Genomic DNA, 23,633 nt, shown 5'->3' on the forward strand with positions numbered 1-23,633 from the left:
GCCGACTTTGTATGTTCTGGCTTTGCAGCTTACTAGCTGTCATCATTTGGGCAAGTCACTTCAGCTTGGCCCTGCCTCACCTTCCTCATCTGTGAAATGGGAATGACAGCAGTCAGGTGCCAAGGACGAACCCCGGTAGGAAAAGGGCTGGTGACTCTGTCCAGGGCTGGACCTAGCTCCTACCCTCTGGCTGGCTGCACGCCAGGACCTGTGTGGAGAACAGAAGCCCAACCCTAGCCCCACCTCCCTCCACAATCCTCAAGACCCTTGGAGACCTCCCGTCCAATCCCTGTCCTCTCTTGCTGAAGGGGTGCCACCTTCCAGCATCCTCCTGGCCTCAGTGGCCCTTAACAGTGAGCTCTTTCCATGAACAGGGTGACTCAAAGGCCCCGGTCATCACCTGCCACCACGCCTCCCCCATCCCTGGCTTTACCCTTTGCCCTCTAAATAAGGAAGCCAGCACTGCCAGGCCCAGGACTTCTGCCCAATTTGGGTCCTGGGTGGCCTCTCGCCTCCCTCTTCCCCTGGGCCCCCAGCCAACTCCCCCTCCCTCAGAGATGCACCCTGCTCACTTCATTCCTGCCTCATAGTTGGAATGACAGCGGCTCCCAGAATCTGTGGGGTGTGTTGGGGGGGGGTGCCGGGGGTCTGGGGAGGCAGCCAGGCCCTGGAGCAGGTTAATGTTACAGCCCTGGATAAGTGAGGTGGCCCACTTGACGTCAGGGTGATGATGGGTGGCAGGGAGGGCCGGGTGGCTGAACTATAAAGACAGGTCCAATCCGATATAATCAACTCGGGTCGGAGCGAGCGGGCCAGCCAGGCAGCGTCCCCAAGCCATGGTCCCTACCGGCCACGGTTCAGCCTGGGTCCCTCTGCTCCAGACCCAAGTGCCCAAAGCCGGCTTTGGTTTCATGTCAGCAGCCTTCAACTGCCTTCCAAAAATAAGCCCCTGCCGCCATGCCGAGGGGAGAAAAACAAGAAGGGCGGTATTTTTAGGGCCATTAATTCTGACCACGTGCCTGAGAGGCAAGGTGGATGGCCCGGGGACAGACGCCGCTCATCACTATGTCCCGGGGAGCAGGACGTCCGCAGGGCACGCTGCGGGCTCTCGTCTTCCTCGGCGTCCTAGTGGGCATGGTGGTGCCCTCTCCTGCGGGCACGAGAGCCAACGGCACACTGCTGGCCTCGAGGGGCTGGGGCACCCTGCTATCCAGGTCTCGAGCCGGGCTGGCCGGAGAGATCGCTGGCGTGAACTGGGAGAGTGGCTACTTGGTGGGGATCAAGCGGCAGCGGAGGCTGTACTGCAACGTGGGCATCGGCTTCCACCTTCAGGTGCCCCCCGACGGCCGGATCAGCGGGACCCACGAGGAGAACCCCTACAGTGAGTGCCAGCCGCAGCCGGTTGGGGAAGCGGGGGGCTGGGACTCCAGCAGGTCTCTGGTGCCTAGGGTCCTGTGATAAAGTGGGGGGGATTCTACACTTGGGTGCCCACTAGCTTAGCCACCTCCCCCAACTCGCTTTGCTCCTGCAGGATGCATAGGCTGAGGTCTGAGCATCCTCTGCCATCAGCATGCCCCTGAGGCATTAATTCCTTCAGTATTTCAGGCACCACTGTGGCCTCATAGGACTACCGGGAACCCCCAGCCAGGGGGAGCCACAAAATGAGGGTGGAGAGAACTGGCAAGGATGCTTAGACCAGATTAGATATGAGCTGCTTTTTATTTTACTTCCCTCTTTGAGAGGAAAGGCAAGTCGTTTGCAGATTTTCCAGCTGCAGCTTATCCTTCTTTCTAGTTCAGCTTGCCCCCACCCCCCACGCCCGCCCTACAAGTTGGTGGGTTGCTGTCTAGATGGGCTCTCCCCAGGAGGGGATGGGGCTGGAGGACCCAGGGCAGCCGACAGGGTCTGTGTGGCTGCGGTGTTTGCAAGATTAGATGGGCTGAGATGTGTTGAAATGCGAGGAGACATTTTAAACAAAGCTAATCAGAATTCATTTTTTTTATCCATGTCAAGGACCTCATGTGATTAGGCCCAGATTCGAAGCTACCCTTAGGTTGATGCCCAGGTGGCCACTGGAATCTCTAACTCCGATGTCAGAACTTCCCCCTTGCAAAACTCGATTGTTAACAGTTCAGTAGAATGGACCAGACTGGCAACTCAGCTCCTAAAGTGAGATCAGGGTGGAGGCGACAGAAGGCCTGACTTTCTAGAAGCAGGAGGGTGGGCCTAGATGTACTTGTAGGGGGGAGGTCACCTTTAGGTTGACATCCCACACCGCTTTGCACAATCCTGGGGTAACACAGCCCCTGTCTCTTTGGCAGGCCTGCTGGAGATTTCCACGGTGGAGCGAGGCGTGGTGAGCCTCTTTGGGGTGAAGAGCGCCCTCTTCGTCGCCATGAACAGTAAAGGAAAATTATACGCCACGGTGAGTCCATCAGGCCAAGGGAAGCTTTCAGGCCGCACACGAGGCCTGCCTGCATGCTCAGTAGCTCAGTCTCCTGCCAGGCTCCTCTGTCCATGGGATTCTCCAGGCTGAAGTGGGTTGCCGTTTCCCCCTCCAGGGGATCTTCCCTACTCAGGGATCGAACCCGTACCTCCTGCATTGGCAGGTGGACTCTTTCCCACTGAGCCACCCAGGAAGCCCATGCATTGAGGAAAGTAATGCAAACTCTTGAGCAGAGATGTGCATATTTATCTAGAATGAGGAGGGGGACTGTGGGAGGAGCCGGTGCGAGTGAGGTGCTTGCCACTCTGTGCTGGATCGTGTTTTTCTTGATCCCACCCGTCAGAGCCTTGTAGCAAGAAAGGAACCGTAGCTCAGAGGGCCATAGGGTCCAAGGGAAGCCGGAGTTCTGCATAAAGCTGTTGTCCAAGCTTACAGTCAGGCTGTGAGCTGGAGAGGCCCAGAGAAGCAGGCCTGTGTGTCAGCCTAGACACGCTGCTCCCATGAGCCACCCTCCAGCCACAAGCACAGCTCAGGAAGAGATGAAGCTCTTTTTCTCGCCTTTATCAGTGCGTGGACATCTCACTTTAAGATTTTAAGCCCACTGACCTCTGATGCCAGCCACTAGAGAACCATGCCCCGCACTGTACCCCCTTGGCTGGCACCAGCCCCCACCTCTGCCTTCTCCCATCACCCGTCACCACTGGTGGGGACAATGCTAGCACTTGGGTTAACCTCCCCAACTTCCACGTTTCCCCACTTCTCTGCTCTCTCTGACCCCTTCCTTCCTGGGTCTCCCAGCCCATAATTTTGCCATATTCCAAAATGTGGACTGGGAAAGCATTCCTGTGAAGGCAGAGACACTGGGAGTTCTCGCGACCGAAATAAGAAGGCTAAAAAGGAAGACCTGTGAGCCATGGTCGAGGAATAGCAGAGTGACTATTTCTGGGGAGGGCGTGGAGGGCCGTTCTACCCCTGCGTGGGGACAGACGGGAGCAGGAAGTGAATGCGGAGGCTCTGGGACCCGGGGCCGGCGTCCAGGGAGGCTGTCCCAACAGACCAGGGCTGTGAAATGCCCGAAGTGGGAGCCCAGGTGGCCTCGGCCTGTGATCTGCAGCGCTAACACCTCTCTGTCTGTGTTGGTTTGTGTGGAGACCAGGCGTGCGTCAGAATCCATGAGCCTCTGAGGACAAGTGGCTGGAGGCAGGTAGGCTGGAGTTGGAACCGCGTCCTAGTCTGTACCATGAGAGGCGCTTCTGCTGAGGGCCTACAGCCATCACCTGCAGAGCACAGAGGCAGGTCTGCACACAGACCCAGGGTCCCACCTGCAAAGTGAGGATGAAGATCAGATGCACCTCTCAGGGCTGCTGGGGAAGAGTGCCTAGAGAGCATCCCCAGGGCTCCTGACCAACAGTAGATGCTCAGTACAGGGGAATCATTTATGGTGTCTCAGCACTGCCACAGGCTCCACCTCTCTCCTTCTAGAGATGAGTCTCCTGGGAGGAATCTCTGCATCCACGCCACCTTGGGAACTTGTCACAGGCCAGGTTTCTTGGGTCCCTCCTCAGAGATGCTCAGTCATTAGGGCTGGATCGGGCTGCATATGTTTGTTTTTATTCAAGTTTCCCAGGTATTTCTGAGGTGCAAGCAGGCTTAGGGACCACCAGGCTACATGGGCTTTGCAGGGCAGGGAATTCTCACTGGCCGAGGGTCACACCAGTGCTGAAGGCTGCAGGGAGATGAAACTGGTCTGCAACGGGGATCCTCAGATGTCCTTTTCACCGCTCTCTGCATGTGTGATGGAGAGGGGGGTGGTCCCTGGGGCCAGCAGGGCTTTGATGGAGCCAGTGCCCCGCCTGGTACAGAGGATGGTCCCCAACAGCCCCTTCCCAGCCACGTGAGTGTTGCCTGGATCCCACTGGTTGCAGAGCCAGGAATGGGGGCAGTTGGCTCTGAGCTTCTCCGCAAAGTGAATCTTTTGGAAGGAAGCACAGATTACATCAACCCTTATCTCTGCCACCATCATTAACAAGCTATTTAGTATTTCTTTCTCCTTATCCTGAAAAAAATTTAACTGTGAGGTGGGGGAAGGGTGCAAACAGAGGGTCACTGTGACCACTTCCCACTTGAAACCTGGGGTCTCCGTAGGAGAAGCCAGGGAGACTGGGACCAACAGGAGCACTGAGAGTGGACAGAGCATTCTGGGACCACGAGGAGGGGGAGACTCTGAAGCATAGGCTGACCCCTCACTCCTGGGCAGATGACTTCAAAGGAGGTCCACAGGACTTACTGTAGAGACAAAGTCCAGGAAAAAGGGGGGCTTCCCTGGGAAGAGCCCTGCCCACCATGTACACCTCCACCTCCTCCCCTCATATACCTCCCAGGGGCGTCTGCCCAAGGGCACCTTCTTGGAGGGGAGATGTCCTCCCTGGAGTCCCAGACCCACCAGATGCTCCTAAACCCCCTCCCCTTACCCTGCAGTGCCCCCCAGGGACCGTTACCACAGTCTGAAAGAACAATTGCCAGCTGATTCCGGAGCCAGGAAGACTCCTGATGGATGGTGATTTCATTCACACTATTTCCCTTTAAGCCCCTGGAACTGTCTCCCTTCCCTGCACGCTCAGCTGCTACTGTGGTCCCTGAGTGGGGTTTCTTCTCGGGGTGGGGAGCCCTGCTGGGGGGAGAGACGGAGGGGCAGGGGGCAAGGTAGGAAAATGAGTAACAGTGTTATTCGCTAGGTCGTCTCAGACTCTTTTACAACCCCATGGACTGTAGCCCACCAGGCTCCTCTGTCCATGGGATTCTCCAGGCAAGAATACTGGGATGGATTACCATTCCCTTCTCCAGGGGATCTTCCCAACCCGGGGACTGAACTCACATCTCCTGCATTGCAGGCAGATTCTTTACAGGGAAATCCAAGGTAGGAAAATAAGCGCCAAGAAAACCCACCTAAAGAGTGGACTCCCACGGGTCTCATCCCTTGGAAGGAAGGGTGCAGAGCCTGTGGCAGTGTTTAGACAATATAAACAGCTCACCCGTATTGAGCACCTACTATTTGCCAGGTGCCCTGGGGATGCTCTCTGGACAGCACCCCTCAGCACAGCTGGGAGGCGTGTCTGATTTTCATCTCCTTTTTGAAGATGGGACCCTGGGTCTCTGAGGTCTCAGGTGGATCAGGCTTGTATGCAAACCTGCCTCCACAGGTGATGCCCTAGGCCTGCAGCAGAAACGCACCAGCTGTGCAGACTGACACCCAGGTTTCAGCTCCTAGCCTCCACCCACTATCTTACTTCTGGCAAAGTCTCTAACCATCTCTGAGCGCAGACCTCTGCTCCCTCTGATGGGGACGGAGGCAGGAATCAGTGAGTTCCAATCTCCTTGATCTTTTTAAAATTAAAAAAGAAAAAAATCAAAGATCTCCACGTAACAGTGGTACTGTTATAATCCTTTAGCTGAGAAAAGTACATAGTGATGAAAATCTACTAGGGATTCAGTTATGCTTCTCAGTGATTTTGGTTGTACTCAGAATAACTGTGTCTCCATCCTTTTCATCAATGGCATCATGACAAAAGGGAAACACAGCATTTATTTCATCCACAGAGGCCTTTGGTTATTACCTGGGGCGTTAACCTGCAGGGAGGGGAGGATCAGGTCTTTCTCTTGCTCTTAACTGCTTCTCTCCCCTAGCGGGAGATGGAGTCTGAGCGGATGGGGCAAAGGGTCACTGGTGCTGACAATATGTGGAAGGGTCAGAGATGGGACCCCAGAGCTGGGGGCGGCTTGCACTGCAGCCAGGGGCCTGAGGAGCCCTGCAGACGGTCTCCCAAATGGCTTTGTCTGCAGCCTGCCTGCTACCCAGGGCGATGCAGGAACGAGGAGTGAGAAGCACGACAGGCCCGGTGGAGGCATCTTCAAACGCTTCCAAGTTGCCTATGCAATTGTGTGTTAGGAACGGGGATTAGAAAGGACAGGCGTCTTCAGAGCCAGGAGGTGCTGTTTCTCCATTTCAGCTAGGGACTGAGAAAGCAGCAGTTGGGCTCCAGGAGGAGAGGGTCTTGGGACAAAGAGTTCTCTGGGTTTCTTCTTACCTCCCCACTCCTTATCCATGCAACCCCCTCCCCAACTCCCATGCCCATAGACAACCAAGAGTAAAGGGGGAAAATGGCCTAGGCAGCCCTAGAAGAAAGAACTTTAAAGACAAGGAGACACTTCCATCAGTCCGGTGACCTAGTGAACAAAGACCAGAGTCTGGGATGGCTGTCTGGTCCACCTCAGACTCTGAGGGGCATTTCCACCAGCAGTAACTCATGCCAAGACCCCTGTATGTCCCACCCACCCATGCCAAATGCCCCCTCTCCACTGCCAGAGCTAAACGCTTTAGAGCTCGGGTCCTCAGAAGTCCGATTAGACCTATGTGGAATTTAAGACATTGTCATGCTGGAGCTTGGGGCCTGGCAGGCCCCGGCAATGTGATCCGGGGGAATTATTTTCATTTGTTCAAGTAATAATATACGGTAGCTGCTTTTCTTAACACGGCGTTTGCTTGGCTTTTCTCACCAGAGCTGAGGAGCCAACATTCCTGAGCCATGAGACTCGGCTCAGGGACACGAATGATGAGATGAAGCGAGGGGCTGGTCCCGATGCCAGCCTGAGCATCCGTGGGGCTGTGGAGCATCAGCTGGAGGGAAGAGTTCAGGGCCACGGTCTTGGCCTCCTGCCCCCAGCCGCAGAGGGGCTCAGAGAGGAAGGGGCCAGGGAGAGGCAGAGAGGCTTTCAAAGCAACTTCATCCATGTCCGCACAGAATTCTGGGGAAGGCTTCAGAGAGTAAAGAATCTGCCTGCAATGTGGGTCACCTGGATTTGATCCCTGGGTCAGGAAGCTCCCCTGGAGAAGGGAATGGCAACCCACTCCAGTATTCTTGCTTGGAGAATCCCATGGACAGAGGAGCCTGGAGGGCTGCAGTCCGTAGGACTGGAAAGACTATGACACAACTGAGCAACTCACACAACGTGGGGAAGGCTAGGGACATGAAGTGGGCTGGAGGAAACAAACAGAGGTCGGAAACTTTCTGAAAAGCTGGGGGTGGAAGTTGAATATCAAAACCTGATGAGCAGAGACCAAAGCACCATGTATAACACCACCATCGTGCACATTTAAACAAATACGTTTTAGAAGATCTAGACCTTAGCAAAAGCTAGATTCTTATATTGGATCAGGGCAAATGCTCCGAATTTCTGGCTCCAATCTGGCTCAATTCCTCTCTCTTCCTGTCCTGTCCCCGGAGACCTCTGCCCAAGATCTGATTTCCTCTCTAGAGTTTGCAAAGAAAGTGAAGTCGCTCAGTCGTGTCCATCTCTTTGCGACCCCATGGACTGCAGCCCACCAGGCTCCTCCATCCATGGAATTTTCTAGGCAAGGGTACTGGAGCAGGTTGCCATTTCCTTCTCTAGGGGATCTTCCCGACACAGGGATCAAACCCAGGTCTCCCTCATTGCAGGTAAAGGCTTTACCATCTGAGCCACGAGGGAATCAGAGTTTGCAAACCTCACGTGAAACCTCTCCCTTGACCACCGTTTAGATCAGAAATGAATTCTTCTGGAAACTGGCGGGCGGGGTGCTCTCCAGGGTCATAAAAAGTTAGAACCAATTGGTGGGTGGATAGGGGGCTGGACAGGACTAGAGAGAGAGCACAGACCAGTCTCTGATACAAAGCTTCTCTCAGTCCATTTTCTGGGCCATCTTCCATCCTCAATTCCCTCCCCATTTTTACTAATCCACTAACATGACAAGGTAATATCAATACATGAACATGGTTTAAGGGTTGGGGAGGTGCAGAAGAATACACCATGGAAATGAAGTCTCACTCTCACTGTTTTTTGTGGGGTTTTTTTGGGGGGGGCGGGGGGCGTTGGCCATGCCATGCAGTATATGGGATCTTAGTTCCCTGACCAGGGATCGAACCCAAGCCCACTGCATTGGGAGCTCAAGAGTCCTAACCACTGGACCACCGGGGAAGTTCGTCCCTTTCAGTGTTGTCTCAAAGACCCAGACTGTCCCCAGGGCAGCACTGTCCCTAGCCCTCGTGTGCCAACCATCCTAGGAAGAGCCAGCATCCCTATGTGTGTGCTTATGTTGGCATCATATTTTAAAATCACACAAACAGGAGCAAACTACTCAGTGTTTGAATCTTGCTTCTCCACTGAACCGTATGCCTTAGGGGCCATCTCCAAACAGTGCACAGAGGGGTTCTGGTTTTTTATGACTGAGAGCATTCTGTGTGTGCCTGTCCCATCACTGAGCGGAGCGCCGCCCGCCTGATAGACCCTGAGGCTGTTTCCGGTCTCTCACTGTTATAGATGCTGCTGCAGTGCATGACTTTTATACACGCGTGGGAGTGAGCCTGTAAGATAAATTCCTAGAAGTGGAAGCACTAACCAAAACTGTAGTTATTATTTTATTCTAATACATATTGTAAATTTTCTCTTGACAGAAGTTACAACAATACACACACCAGCACATCCAACAAGAACTCCTAGTCCCCATGCCCTCACCAATGAATGCCTCTTATCCAACACAGTTCTCTTTGCAATCCGGCAATTAAAAATGTGATCACACAGTTGTGGTTTATCTTTCCTTTAGGGCTTCCCTGGTGGCTCAGATGGTAAAGAATCCACCTGCAATGCAGGAGACCCAGGTTCCCAGGCTGGGAAGATCCCCTGGAGAAGGGAATGGCTACCCACTCCAGTATTCTGGCCTGGAGATTTCCATGTACAGAGGAGTCTGGCGGGCTACAGTCCACGGGGTCACAAAGAGTCGGACACGACTGAGTTAGGCGTATTTTCTTGTGTTTAAATGCTACTTGTATTTCCTTTTCTGTGAACTATCTAAAAACATCCATTTTTCAGTCAGTTCATGGTTCTGAGTATAATAGCAAAATTTAATCTATTGCAAACTATATTATAAAGTATAATGCATTGTAAATGTTTTTTTATTCAGTTTGCTATTTACATTCTTATTTTCTTTAAGTTGATTTTTTTTCCAGGCAGAAGTCTAATTTATTCCTCTTGGGTTTCAATAATGGCCTCTAGTTTTTGTGTCCTGCTTAGAAAGAGCTTTCTGACTTTTTTGTAAGATTCTCTTCTCTCTTTTTTTCTTGTCTTTGGTCCCACCTGCATGGCTTGTGGTATCTCAGTTTCCAGACTGGGGATTGAACCTGGGCCTTGGCAGTGAAAGCGCCACTAGGCGACCAGGGAACTCTCCCTAAGTTTCTCTTTTTAGCATTTAAGTATTTGTTCCTTTGGAATTTATTTTAGAGTTAGGAATAAAATCATACATCAAATTTTATTATTATTATATAAGATAGTATCCAGTTCTTCCAACACCATGTTTTCTCCGGTGATTGGAATTGCCACTTTTATTTTATATGCATTTTATGTTCATGTTTGGATTTACTTCTGGATCATATTCTGTTTGTTGAGCTGCACCAGACTGTTAATTTATGCAGCATTATTTCTGCTCAACTTTGAGCATTGATCCCAAATTCACTTTTCCCTGGAGCTTTACCCATGGACAGCCTTAGGTCCTGTGGTTCCCCCGACCCCCTGTGTCCCGAGAGGCCCCAGGAGTGTGGGGCCAGAGCCCGGTCAGCTCTGTGCCCCCCTCCCCCAGGCTCACCCCCTACCACCACTCAGGCAATAAATGCAGGGCTTAGAAGCTAACTTGTCCTACAACCCACTGCAGCTTTTTTTAAACTTTGTTTATTTTTGGCCGCTCTGGGTCTTGGTTGCTGTGGGGACATTTCTCTAGATGTGGAGAGCGGGGTCTGCTCTCCGTTGTGGTTCGCGGGCTTCTCACTGTGGTGACTTCTCTTGTTTTGGAGCACGGGCTCTAGGGTGTGCAGGCTTCAGCTGTTGCCACTCCCAGACTCTAGAACACAGGCTCAATAGTTGTGGCTCACGGGCTCAGATGCTCCAAGGTGCATGGACTCTTTCCAGACCAGGGATGTCTGGAAAACCTATGTCCCCTGCATTAGCAGGTAGATTCTTAACCACTAGACCACCAGGTAAGCCCCCACAGCAAGTTTTACAGGAATGATGATCCCAGGTAAGACAAAGCCTTCAGTGCTTTTACTTTCAACTAATCTATGAATCAGTTGGAGGAGAATCATTATGGCAATAGCAATTATTTTTCACTTTATACCATGCATTATTTCAGTGAATGCTCCCTCCAATTCTGTGACAGAACTGTCCTCACTGCTCCCATTTTACGGATGAGGAAGCTGAGGTTTAGGAGGTGAAATCACTTGTCAAGTTCACATAGCTAAATAAGAGGTGAGTCGTCACATATGCTTCGCCTACTTTGATTAGTTTCTTTTTCCTGCTTTGGGACATTCCTTTCTTCATTCTGCAAATATTTTTGAGCACCCATGGCAAGAAAGATAAAAAACTTGTGAAAAACAGAACTCCCTGGTGCGATATTCAGAAGCCAGTTGACACGGCTGGTGCAGACTTGCAGGGTCGTCTCCAGGAAATGAACATCACAGGGAGGTGCCTTGTCAACAGTAACCCAGGGGTGTGTGAGGGAAAGAGAGGGGACCTTCATTCAACGAGAGGTGGCAGAGGGATGGGTGAGTGGTACCCAGCGTATTACCTAGACAATGCCCATTGCCCCTCACTGGCTCTCGCTGCATCCAAGAGCTATCCCTTTGTGGGCATCCATGAGCCCCTATCACAGCATCATTCATCCAGTGTCACCTGCTCAAAAGGACGCAGTCCTTGTCTCAGGGAACTGTGTTTAGGAGTCCCCTGGGATGGTGCATTGTTTTCAGTGCTGTCAGACTGGTCCACTCAGAGTCCTGAGGAGCCAGCTCATCACCCTTGTTCATCAGAGAAAGAGGCTCTCGTCCATCCCACACCGGCAGGGTAAGGCCAGGCGCTCGTAGTACGATTCCTCTTGAGAAGGTCAGACGACACCCCTGGCACAGCCACTCAGCCATTGAGTGGGTTTTTTATAGCCGATGGCCTCAGCCGGCAGGAAGGAGTCAGGTATTATGCTCAGCTCTGTCTCTGTTTCATTCTGCATTTCTCTAAAGACCAGATCCCAGGCTTTCTGGCCCCCCAAGGGAGCGACCTCCACCTGAAGCCCAGAAATCCCCCCAGCCGGGGGCAGTGACCTGGGTGGCTTTGAATGGAGGGCCCCCTCTTCTAGGAATAAAGGAGGACGTGGGTGATTTATTGGGGCTGAACTTGTCGATGTGTGGCAGGAAGCCTGGCCCTCAGTTTCTGAACAAGTTGGTCCTCACACAACTCGCTCCAGCAGGGACCCTTCATCACCAGCCCCAGACTCCACGGCACCATGGGTCACAGAGGGAACCAGGCTCTGTTCCCCATAAAGTCTCTGCCCATCACCGTCTCATTCCTGCCTTTCTCTGGAGAATGGTGGATTCCTAGAGGGCACCAGGGCTTCCCAGGTGGCTCAGTGGTAAAGAACCCACCTGCCAATGCAGGAGACATAATGAGACACGGGTTCTATCCCTGGGTCAGGAAGATCCCCTGGAGGAGGTCATGGCAACCCAGTCCAGTATTCTTGCCTGCAGAATCCCATGGACAAAGGAGCCTGGTGGGCTACAGTCCATGGGGTCGCCAAGAGTCGGACATGACTGAGAACGCACACACAGGTGACACCAGGCACCTCCGGGCTCAAAATCAAAGCCGAAGATGGGCCTTTTAAGGGCAGCACACCTGGGCCTTAACCTGGGAAAGATGGGAGGAGGGATCCAACTGCAGAGAGAATTACCATAATAACCAGACGCAGGAGTGCTGGGAAGGCCTTAGAAAGTTGTCCGTCTCAACCTCCACTCACCTGCCCCTCTTGATGGTCCCCCAGCACGCGGAGTGCAGAGAAGGGAAACAGGTCTGGAGGAGAGACGGCTGCCCCAAGGCCACACAAGTGGAGCCATTGATCAAACCCCAGTCCCCAGTCCTGCTCCACTAGATCCTCTCCCAGCAGACTCGAGAAGACAGCTTTCTCTGTCCCTTCCTGGTCCTGTCTCTGAACATAATAAATTATCATCCAGGTGTTTAGGAGACTGAGTGCCCACGACTGGCAGCCCGGAGCACCCCCGTTCTCCATATGACACAGGCCGTCCACCCACATCCCTGGGCCTGAGTTTTCTCATAATGAAGAGGGGGAAGGTGAGGGGGGCCCACGAGAGCTCCGAAGGCCCTCCTGTTTTCAGCTCCAGGCTTCTGCTTACCCAGGGTAGCTCAGAGCTTCCAGCGGTCATCCGATTCAGGGAGGCGAGGGGCCCGAGGCCTGCTGGGCTTCGTTCATCACTGATGCTCTGCCGTTTGTTCGTTTCCTCCACAGCCCAGCTTCCAAGAAGAGTGCAAGTTCAGAGAGACCCTCCTGCCCAACAACTACAATGCCTACGAGTCGGACCTGTACCGAGGCGCCTACATCGCGCTGAGCAAATACGGAAGGGTGAAGCGGGGCAGCAAGGTGTCCCCCACCATGACTGTCACACACTTCCTCCCTAGGATATGAGGACCCCGGAGGAAGGCTCACAGGTGGAAAGCAACGTCTTCTGTTGGAATTTTGCACAAGTGGACAGTTCCCCTTCCCCCTATGCCTCCTGAGTCGAGCTCCTTCTCTGCTTGGGAGGGGGGAGACCTGAGCCGGTACCCAGAGCCACCGGACCCCATGGCGTGTGACCCACCCAAGGGAGGGGTTGCAGATGGGCTCCTAGAATGGCAATGGATTGATCCCACGCTCTGACCTCAACTGAGGGGAGAAAGTCCAGAGAAATTCGTGGAAGAGGACCCTGGGCGCTGGAAAAGGAGGGGATGAAGTGTGTGTGCTGATGTATATCCATACATCTCAGTCTATACGTACAGACATCTCAGTCTATATCATCAGAGCCTAGGCATCTGGGCATCTCCGAACAGGTTTCTTCCTCCAGGCATCACCGGAATCTGCCTGCAAGAATGTCACCTGTCAGCCAGCAGGATCGATGCGTGCTCCCATTCTGCTTCTTTCCAATCACCTTCCCTCGCAGAGGCTGCTGACCGCGTGGGTTGCCTCGGAGGCGGGGGCAGGAAGCAGCTGTCCTCTAAAGTGCAGAGAGGACAGGGTGACAGGGCGTAAGATTTAGCTGCAGACAGAAAGACTGAGCGGGCACTCGAGGCATCCTGGGTGTGAGGGCTCTGGGGCCCTGGGACACATTGTTGGGGAAGCTGGGGGAGACAATGTCCCCTTTTTTTTGGAGGAGAAGGTCGGAGCAGTGTGTGAGGCTACTGGTAGAAAACTGGCTAGAAGCAGCAGAGTGGATGGGGCGTCCTAGAGAGAACCTTTCTGCCCGGAGGACTCAAGTGCTGCGCGCGGCTCCAAGAACAAGCTGGGGCCAGGCTGCCTGCCCGTAACTTTTCCACGTTGAACTGGGTCTTATTTTAACCTCAGATGACAAGGATCCTAATAATGGCAACCTCTTTGGCGAGCATCGAGGGGCACAAAATAGGTCATGAAGGAAGTAGAGAGGTTTCAGACTTCAGATGCTAATTCCTCTCCAGTAACGTCCAGGAAACTCACCCAAGTTCTCATCTGATACTCTCACTTCCTTCTCAGCCGACCTCCCCCACACACGCACCGGTGCCTGGATGCAGCGGAATTGGGCATCGTGATGTCCGGAGTTTGCCCCCCTAACCCCCTCCAGTAGGAGAAGAGTGATAATCCGGTGAAATGGAGCAGCCCAGCTGAAGCGGCTCCTTGCTGCCACAATGCCTTCTTGCCTCCTGGCCTTTGAGAGTATTTAAAGCAGAGGTGCCCCAAGTGACTATAAATGTTGTCCGCCTGAAGCCTTTGGATGCCTGAGCCATTGGGACGTTCCTAAATCTGAAACCAGAGAGACCCGTGTCGGAGCACACATATTTTCGGCGGACGTGGACGGGCGGGTTACAAAATGAGCTGACACCCTCTGTGACTCTCAGAGGCCCCGGCCAGCAAGACCAGCCCTTCCTCTGCTGCAAATATCCTCACCTTTGACACACCTCTCTATTTGCAGATGTGTCCAGCTATAGATAGAGCCAGGATGAGCTGAAGTCAGGGGCTGACGATCCAAGGGAGAGACACCCTGCTGGTCACCTCCTCTGCCCGGCACATATCAGGGCAGACATGTGCTGGGGGAGGGACAAGAGGCTGCACCAAAGTGAGCGAAGATACAACAGACAATGAGAGCTCAAGATGAGAGAGAACACAGCCAAGTCTTGAATAGAAACTGGATGGAGCTGGGGTCTTGGTCAAGCAGAAGGGGAAACCATTGGTCCATCTTGACTGTTTGGAATATTTCAAGTGTAGGTCTGCTTGGAGGCAGGGGACAAAACAGATTGTTCTTCAGGAGGTCTTGTCCTGAGTAACTGGTCTGTTTAACAGGGTACGTTGGAAACCGATGCACTCACAACCTGAGTGGTGGGTCAGCTCCCAATAGGGTGCAGTGGCGTGTAGGGGTTCTGGGTGGGGACGGATGGACCACAATCTGAAGAGGAGAAGGAAGTCACAGGTCCCAAAATATTGGTTCCCTTCTCCCCCAGGTGCTGCACTCTCTTGGCAGGAGAAGGCTCTTCTAAGGAGAGTCATGAGGCCTCAGATGGTTAGATCTTTCCTGCAGCCCCTTAGAGGCTTATAAAAGTGCCCAAATCCTGACCAGGAGTTTCCCCAAATATCCACTCCCATCTCTGATGCTGGAAGGGAGGATGAGAAGCTCTCAAATGCCCGGGACCGGGCAGGCTTGATGCCCGTCACTCCAGTATAACGCATTGTCCGACGTCCCTGTGGGCAGCTGGGTGTCTGTTCTCACTGGTACCCGGGCCCATGGTGTACTAGAGTTTCCGTACTTCAAAGATCACCTCTGATGTACGGCTGAATCACTGACTCTTTAACATCCTTCCCATCCAGAGGAATTCTCCCAGGGCTTTCCCTCTGACCTGTGAGCAACTGAGCTTAGGGGAAAATCAACCCCCATCCATAGACATGGGATCGGGGCAGAAACAGAGGGAGGTCTGCACCGGTGTGCAGAGTTCTCTCCTTGCTCATCCCCAACCGAGGCCCATGCTCAGCTGTCAGCCCCATTGGATCCAAACGGCTGCAGGGAGGTGGCAGAAGCAGGGGAACAGAGGTGGACCCCACCTTCCCGCCAAGCATGGACTAAGAATGTCTTGGGTCCTCCCTCCACCAGATCCTAAGCTGTGACCCTGGTTCATGCAGTTTTTATAGCTAAATGGCCTCTGTTCCATCCCAAACCACCTCCAGGAGCTCCAGGCAAAGGCGGGGCTCCAGGAGCCCAGAGACTGCCTTGTTACCCCTTCAAGAACAAACGATGCAGAAGAGAGCAGCAAGGTGCACCCCCTGAAGGTGGCTTCTCAGCTGGACAACTTAGCTCAGGACAAAGAAGGGGGGTCAGGCCCCTGAAGAATCCACCCCCTCCTCTGGCAGCCATGGGTGGACCGCAGAGGAAACCAGAAAACGCCCTGCTTGTTCCTGTAGGTCACTCACTGCCTCCTGACCCCTCCCTCCCCACTTCCCAGTGGAAAAGCAGCGTACAACTTTGTGATGGACACTCCATCATTCTTCCCCTTCGTACCTTCCCCTCCGCCCCCACATCCCACCACACCTCCAACGCACACCCCAGGCCCGTGGTCAGGGCTGTTCTGGGGCTTAAGAAAGAGGAGAGGTTCTCCTGTCCTCTGCTCCAGGCGACAAACTTCTCTCCTTCAGGCACACCGCTTTCTCCCCAGGCCCGGAATTCTCTCCTAGTTCCCATCCTATCCAGAAGCAGGTGGGACTCTCCAGCCCAGGCTGCCTCCGCCCCTCTCTCGTCCTGGATCTCGGACCCTTCCTCATCCTGAGAGAGTCCTAGGGGAGGAAGGAAATGCACGAGGTCGTAAGCTGCCAGCCTCCTTCCCCCCAGAGTTGGACTTCCCTCGCCTTTGCCCACTCTGGGCCACGGCTGCGAGTACAAACCAGACGCGGTCACTGGCCTCGGGGACGAGCTCTCTGCCCTCCCTTTCCTTTTTGCCCCTTTTCACGTGGACACAAGCTAGATCGCTCCTACCTCTTTCTATCCCAACGCTTTCCCCCAAGGGCTCTGGGTCTGTCACCACCAAGGAGGTGTTCTCTGCCCCCCACCCCTCCCGCACCTGCGAAGTGGGTAGCTAGTATTTCTACACTCTCCTTTCAGCAAGAACCCAACCATTCATTGTGCTACCTCCCAGGAAAATGCCAACAGTAGGAAAGTTAGGGTCAGGGCCAGAAGAGTAGATGGAAACACTGACATCTGTGCTTGCCCCAGAACTGGTGTGTCCTCTGCCCTGGACAGGAGGCAGGAGTGACTGTGCCCTCAGCCTCCCGAATCTGGTCCACCCGGCAGACAGCTCACACAGACCGTGTGGGGATGCCCCACTGAACGGCAGAGTCCAGCACCCACACCGCTGGGTCCTCACGTGGGTTCTCCTTCCTATTCATATAAATCAATCAGTACCTCAGGCTGCATCCCAGGGCAGAGCCTGGGTTTAGCGGGTAGGAAAACGCAGAATTTGTTCAGTCATGTGCTTGTAAAATGTGATGCTTCTATTTTTTTTTTAATATGTATGTGCTATGCACAAACCATATCGTGTTCCAGCAAAAAGGAAAAGGTCTTTTTATACGTTCCTCTAAACTGTTGGACTCCACCCCTCCTATTAAAACCGACAACAAATCTTTGGGCTGTGGATTCTTTTTCTCCTCTCGAGGAGGAAGGCAAATTGGAGAGAGAAAGCAGGAGTGCATGGTGCTGTGGATTTTTAAGGCTGGAAGTAGTCACATGGGTCGCTTCATCCGTTCTGTATTTTACAGAAGGGGAAATACAGCCAAGGAGGGAGAAGGACGATACTGTCAGCCACGGTAGACCAGGGAAGCCCTGGTGGGCCAGACACTTCCCTGGTGGCTCAGCTGATAAAGAATCCACCTGCAATGCAGGAGACCTGGGTTCGATCCCTGGGCTGGGAAGATCCCCTGGAGGGGGAAATGGCAACCCACTCCAGTATTCTTGCCTGGGAAATCCCATGGACAGAGGAGCCTGGCGGGCTACAGTCCTGGGGTCACAAAGACTTGGACACAGCTGAGCATGTGCACACACACAGTGTGCCAGGAGCCTGGTTGTGCACACTTCTGGGGCCATCAATCATCTTCGTTACTCATCCACGTATTCGCCCATCCAGGATTATTAATAGTTTGGGGGCACCTGTCTCTGGGCTGCCCTGGGCTAGATTTGGGGGCAGGCATGTGAGTGAACAAGGCAGAAACAGTTCCCTAGCCTCTCACGGACTTGCATTAAAAATATAAAAATCACCCGTGAATGTATTAAAGTGTAGATTCCAAGCCACACTCCCAGCATCTAGGCCTGGGTGGGCCCAGGAATCTACCCAGGCAACCCCGACATTGCAGAGCCCTGGTCTAGAAGGATGACTGAACTTGTAGAACATTTGGGCCAAGAGAGACTTTATAAATCATTTTTAAAAATCTTTTCATGGGTTAAAAGAAGAAAAAGGCTAGGGAGTGTAAGTTTCTTACCCAAGATCACCCAGCCTGGTGAGAGAGAGACCCCTTCTCTCCTTTCTGTGCGCTGGCCCCCACCATCATCAGCCCCTCCACCCCACCCCTCACCCCTGCACCCACACCCCACCCTCTTCTGCCTCCTCCACAGGCCCTGGGGGGGATGAATGGCAGTGTGTCTTCAGCTGAGCAATGATGGGTTCTGAATAAACCTACACTCTTAGAAGAGGGCTTCCCTGGTGGCTCAGATGGTAAAGAATCCACCTGCAGTGCAGGAGACCTGGATTCGATCCCTAGGTGGGGAAGATCCCCTGGAGAAGGGCATGGCAACCCACTGCAGTATTCTTGCCTGGAGAATCCCATGGACAGAGGAGCCTGGCAGGCTACCGTCCATGTGTTGCAAAAGAGTCGGACACGACTGAGCGAAGGACACTTTCACTTTCTGCTGGAAGAGCCACCTGGTCCCGTGCCCTCTTTATCTCACCCTTGTGTTTATCCATGCAGTTAACATCTCTGAGCTCCTGCTGTGTGCCCAGATACCACACTGGCCCCAACAATATTGCTGTGATCAGTTATCTGTGGGCTCATATACTAGCAAGGAAGACAGATATTAAAGGAATAATTCAGCAATTTGTGATTAAGAGGCATGATTGAGGAAGTCCAGGGGTCCCATGGGGGCACAGATCAGGGCCCAGGGTGGATAAGGGGACTCATTCCAGCGAGAGCTGAGCTGTGAGGGGCGTCAGTCAGAATTCAGGTGAGTGAGTGGGTAGGTGAGGTCAGGGGAGGATGGATGCTCTAGGGGAGGGAGGCTGTTGCAGGTGTTTGAAGGGGCAGGTGGGGCTGAGGGAAGAGTCAGACACGACTGGGTGACTGAGCATGCTCACAACATAGGCAATAATCTCTGTTGAGGACGACTAGGACCTTAGGCGATTTCTGAAGACATTTTTGACCTTCACAAGTAGGGGTGTGGGCTTTTATTGTATCTTATGGATATAGACCAGGGCTGCTACAGTACCCAGCACAGCCCCGACCACAGAGAACCTGCAGACAGGTACGGGCGCCCCTCTCACTTGGCCTAAAATTTCTTTCTTTTTTTTTTTTTTTTTTGCTGCATCACGCCACTTATGGGATCTTAGTTCCCTGACCAGGGATTGAACCCACACCCTCAGCAGTGGAAGTGCAGAGTCCTAACCACTGGACCATCAGGGAAGTCCCTTGCTCAGCCTGAAATTCATCACTGACTCTCCCTGGAGACCCAGGTGAGGCAGGAAGGCTCTGAGAGAAGCACCCCTTGCTCCTCCTCTGCATCCCCCGGAAGTCCTGTGCGGACGGGATAGGGCAGTGGGCAATGGATGATTGTCCAGAGAGGAGGCTGGGCAGATGAGGAGTTCACATCTGAAAGCCAGATGAGTGTTCCTGGGTGGAAGGAGGAATGTGAGGGGCAGGTGAGTAAGACCCAAGGGAAATGAAGTGAAGGCCCCACAGGTCCTTCCTCTTCTCTGTCACCACAGTCTCTGTTACCTTCTCAAACCTGCGTCAGAATCCTTCCCCAACCCCCGCCCTGCTCCTGCCCCCACCCATCCCATCCCAGCCAGCAGGACTCTTGTTCAAAATCTTATCCCTAAATTGTTCCTTGCTGTTCAGTTGCTAAGTTGTGTCCGATTCTGTGACCCCATGGACTGCAGCGTTCCAGGCTTCCCTGTCCTTTACTATCTCCCGGAGTTTGCTCAAACTCACTGAGTCAGTGATGTTTAACCATTTCATCCTCTGCTGCCCCCTTCTCTCCTGCACTCACTCTTTCTCAGCATCAGGGTCTTTTCCAATGAGTTGGCTCTTCCCATCAGGTGGCCAAAGTATTGGAGCTTCAGCTTTAGCATCAGTCCTTCCAATGAGTATTCAAGGTTGATTTCCTTTAGGATGGACTGGTTGGATCACCTTGCTGTCCAAGGGACTCTCAAGAGTCTTCTCCAGCACCACATTTTGAAGGCATCTGTTCTTTGGCGCTCAGGCTTCTTTATGGTCCGCTCTCACATCCATCCTGACGCATCCCACGAATTAGTGAGCTGTGGCCACCAGCACTCACTGGCCACCTCTATTCTTCTCCATCCGACCTGACCCTCCCCACTCCTTCCCCAGGGTTACTGTGGGGCCCTCTGATCTCCAGAAATGCCAGGAAGGTAACACATCTTGACATTTTTATGGTCTTCTAGTCATTTTTGGAGAAGGCAATGGCACCCCACTCCAGTACTCTTGCCTGGAAACTCCCATGGATGGAGGAGCCTGGTGGGCTGCCATCTGTGGGGTCACACAGAGTCGGACACGACTGAAGCGACTTAGTAGCAGCAGCAGTCATTTTTAATTGGAAAAACCCAGCTAAATAACAATAACAAAGCAACAAAAATTATATAATACATAATTCTTGATTAAAAACATTTTAAATTCATACACAGCAATTAGGAGGGTGGAGGGAGAAAAGTAACAAAATTTGGAAAATAATAGGAAATAGCATGAGTTATATTTTTAACCTTATTTTTACACATAGATGGACTTCTTCCTTATAGAATGTGTTATGTGCTTCTTGATTGGCAAATAAAATTGTGCTTGGGAAACCAAAGGTGTAAATATCTTATCAAGAGCAAAGAACACTTAGCAGGGGAAAAAAGCTATTTCCCTGTGTTTTCCAAATTTTTGAAAAACTTTGAAAATTTTCAGAAACTTCCCAAAACATGTTTGATAACTTTCATCCAAATTTCCTCCTATACTTCACATTGTTATTTACCTTTTTGGCTCAGTACTTTTTCTTTTTCGAGCTTTATTGTGATATAATTGACATATAACATTGTATAAGTTCAAGGTGTATGATATAATGATTTTATATATACTGTGCTTAGTCGCTCAGTCGTGTTTGACTCTTTGCAACTCCATGGACTATAGCCTGCCAGGCTCCTCGGTCCATGGGGATTCTCCAGGCAAGAATACTGGCATAGGCTCCTACTCCAGTAGGCCATGCCCTCCTCCAGGGGATCTTCCCGACCCAGGAATCGAACCAGGGTCTCCTGCATGGCAGGCAAATTCTTTACCAGCTGAGCTACTAGGGAAGCCACATATATACATATATACATATATATATATGCAAACTTATTACCAAAATAAGGTCAGATAATACAGCAATAACCTCACGTAGGTACAACTATGTGGTGGAGACTTTAAAGAAATACACTCGCTCAGACAAGTTTCAAATATACAATACAGTACTGTGAGCGCTTTCCATTTCCTTTACACGCTTGTTCCTCTGGCCCCTGCAGGGTCTCCAGGCTGAAGTCAGGGCGATCCATCGTCAGGCCCTTTGGTAGCGCCCCCTTGTGGCCACTTCCTTCATCACGGAGGTTGAGATCCGCGGGATGTCAATAGGAGTGGCGACTTGGACGCTAATTTTATGAATAGACTGCAGTTCTTGCCTAGAAAGAGCTCACGGCCCTGAGTGGAGGAGCCACCTGCCCAACCGATGCTGCTTCAATCAGAACGCGTCCGAGGGTGCCCAGGAAAAGGTGACTCAGCAGAGGGGTGGAAAGCCTCGTGGAGGCTGGAGTAGGAGCCTATGCCAGTATTCTTGCCTGGAGAATCCCCATGGACCAAGGATTGTAGACTGGCAGGCTACAGTGCATGGGGTTGCAAAGAGTCGGACACGACTGAGCGACTAAGCACAGAGTGGGTGGGGCTGGGACTCCAAGGGTAAAAGACACGTGGAGAGGAGGAAGGACTCTTCTAGGTTCAGAGACGAGCCTGATCACAGGCCAAGCTCAGGATGTAAAAACACAGGGTAGGTTCTGCTTAGTGGGGGTTAAAAACGAGGACTCGGGTGGCAGACAGGTGCGGGGCGGGGGGTAGTCAGGGCTTGGATGTGGCATTCAGGAGCTGCTCCGTCACGTTTTTGTTGTCCAGTTGCTCAGTCGTGTCTGACTCTTTGCGACCCCAGGGACTGCAGCACACCAGGCTTCCCTGTCTTTCACCATCTCCCGGAGTTTGCTCAAAACGCATGTCCATTGAGTCAGTGATGCCATCCAGCTATCTCATCCTCTGCCGCCCCCTTCTCCTTTTGCTGCTCCATCTTAGGTGGATTATTTAAGCCTCGGTTTCTTCCATAAAAGCAGGAATCATGGGGATAAAGCTAGTGCCTATCCACAGAGCCCTTGCAAAGGATGAATGGAATAATATATATAAAATACTGTGCACAGGACTCAGAGAAAGTACAATGACAGCAGCCAAAGCAAGCAGTTCAGGGTGTCCTGGAGCAGTGGGTGGTATGGATGGGTGTGGAGGCTAGTGTAAACTGGAGCCACATCTTGAACACCAAGCTCAGGACTCCCAAATTATCCATAGACAAAGGGGCCCCACTGTAAGGCTGGCAAGGGAAGCATTCTGATGAAATCTTAAGAGAAATCTGTGATGAGAATAAAATAGGGAAAGCAAAGGAAGCCCCCTCAGAGCTTCCCAGGTGGCTCAGTGGTAAACAATCTGCCTGCCCGTGCAGGAGATGCAGATTCCATCTCTGGGTCGGGAAGTTCCATGAGAGGAGGAAACGGCAATCCACTCCAGTATTCTTGCCTGGGAAGTCCCATGGACAGAGGAGCCTGGCGGGCTGCAGTCCATGGGGTCGCAAAGAGTTGGTCACGACTGAGTGACCAACAACAAACAACAAGGAAGCTACTCGTTCATGTATCAGCCAAATGTGTACAACCCGCCGGCTTTGGGGACTTCCCCGGTGGTCCAGTGGCCAAGGCTGGGCACTCCCATTGCAGGAGGCTGGAGTTCGATCCCTGGTCAGGGAATTAGGTCCCACATGCAGCACCCAAGGCTTTCCATGCTGAAACTAAGACCCAGTGCAGCCAAGTAAACAAACACCTCGCTCGTGCTGGTGAAGCTCAGTGAACTGGAAGCAAGAGCAGGCTCCTGCCGCTGGAAGCCTTTGTCCTGGTGGAGACTGGATGGCCCCGAGGTCCCCAGACAATATACCCTTATCACACAACAAGGGGAGGGTGGCAGGGGCACACCCGTGGAGCCAGAATGGAGAATACCGGGGAAATGGGTCACTTCAGCTCCTGTGCCAGATGCAAAAGATGTGATGTGTTAGGAGCTTGGGATTAACAGATACAAACTACCATGTAGAAAATAGATAGTGAAGACATGTTAAGCATCTCATGTTTTCGTTATATTAAAAGGTACCATTGTTGTGTTCTAAGGAAAAATCCTCCCCAAACTTCACTGGCTATTTCTTCAACTTTTTTAATTTGGTGGAAATAACCTGATATTTTTCAAAAATGACATAAATGATAAGGACCTACTGTATAGCCCAGGAAACCATACTCATTATCCTGTAATAAACCATCATAGAAAAGAATATGAAAAAGAACATACATAATACGTATGTATAACTGAGGGCTTCCCAGGTGGCCCTAGTGGTAGAGAACCTGCCAGTGCTGGAGATGTAAGAGGCATAGGTTCGATCGCTGGGTCAGGAAGATCCCCGGAGGAGGGCATGGCAACCCACTCCAGCATTTTCACCTGGAGAATGTCATGGACAGAGGAGCCGTGTGGGCAAGAGTC

At 52.4% G+C, this 23,633-nt stretch overlaps 1 protein-coding gene and 1 non-coding gene across 2 annotated transcripts; one reads left to right on the plus strand and one right to left on the minus strand.

Annotated features, from left to right (window-relative positions):
* The first annotated feature begins 721 nt into the window (after positions 1-721).
* FGF6 (fibroblast growth factor 6) lies at positions 722-17,178 on the plus strand. Its single transcript, XM_061418199.1, has 3 exons — positions 722-1,381; positions 2,322-2,425; positions 12,813-17,178. Exons 1-3 carry the CDS (start codon positions 1,036-1,038, stop codon positions 12,987-12,989), a joined length of 627 nt encoding a protein of 208 aa, XP_061274183.1. The 5' UTR covers positions 722-1,035; the 3' UTR covers positions 12,990-17,178.
* A 1,987-nt stretch (positions 17,179-19,165) lies between these two features.
* Positions 19,166-19,238, minus strand: TRNAG-UCC (transfer RNA glycine (anticodon UCC)). The gene has a single exon. It is a non-coding gene; the product is annotated as a tRNA-Gly (tRNA).
* Positions 19,239-23,633: the final 4,395 nt, after the last annotated feature.

The sequence above is a fragment of the Bos javanicus genome, chromosome 5 (genome assembly GCF_032452875.1).
Source record: "Bos javanicus breed banteng chromosome 5, ARS-OSU_banteng_1.0, whole genome shotgun sequence".
In the NCBI taxonomy this organism is placed as follows: Eukaryota; Metazoa; Chordata; class Mammalia; order Artiodactyla; family Bovidae; genus Bos; species Bos javanicus.

Coding starts and splice junctions, on each gene's coding strand:
- FGF6 (XM_061418199.1), top strand. CDS start 1,036: ATGGCCCGGGGACAGACGCCGCTCATCACTATGTCCCGGGGAGCAGGA. Junction 1,382..2,321: donor CCACGAGGAGAACCCCTACA/GTGAGTGCCAGC, acceptor TCTCTTTGGCAG/GCCTGCTGGAGATTTCCACG. Junction 2,426..12,812: donor AAGGAAAATTATACGCCACG/GTGAGTCCATCA, acceptor TTTCCTCCACAG/CCCAGCTTCCAAGAAGAGTG.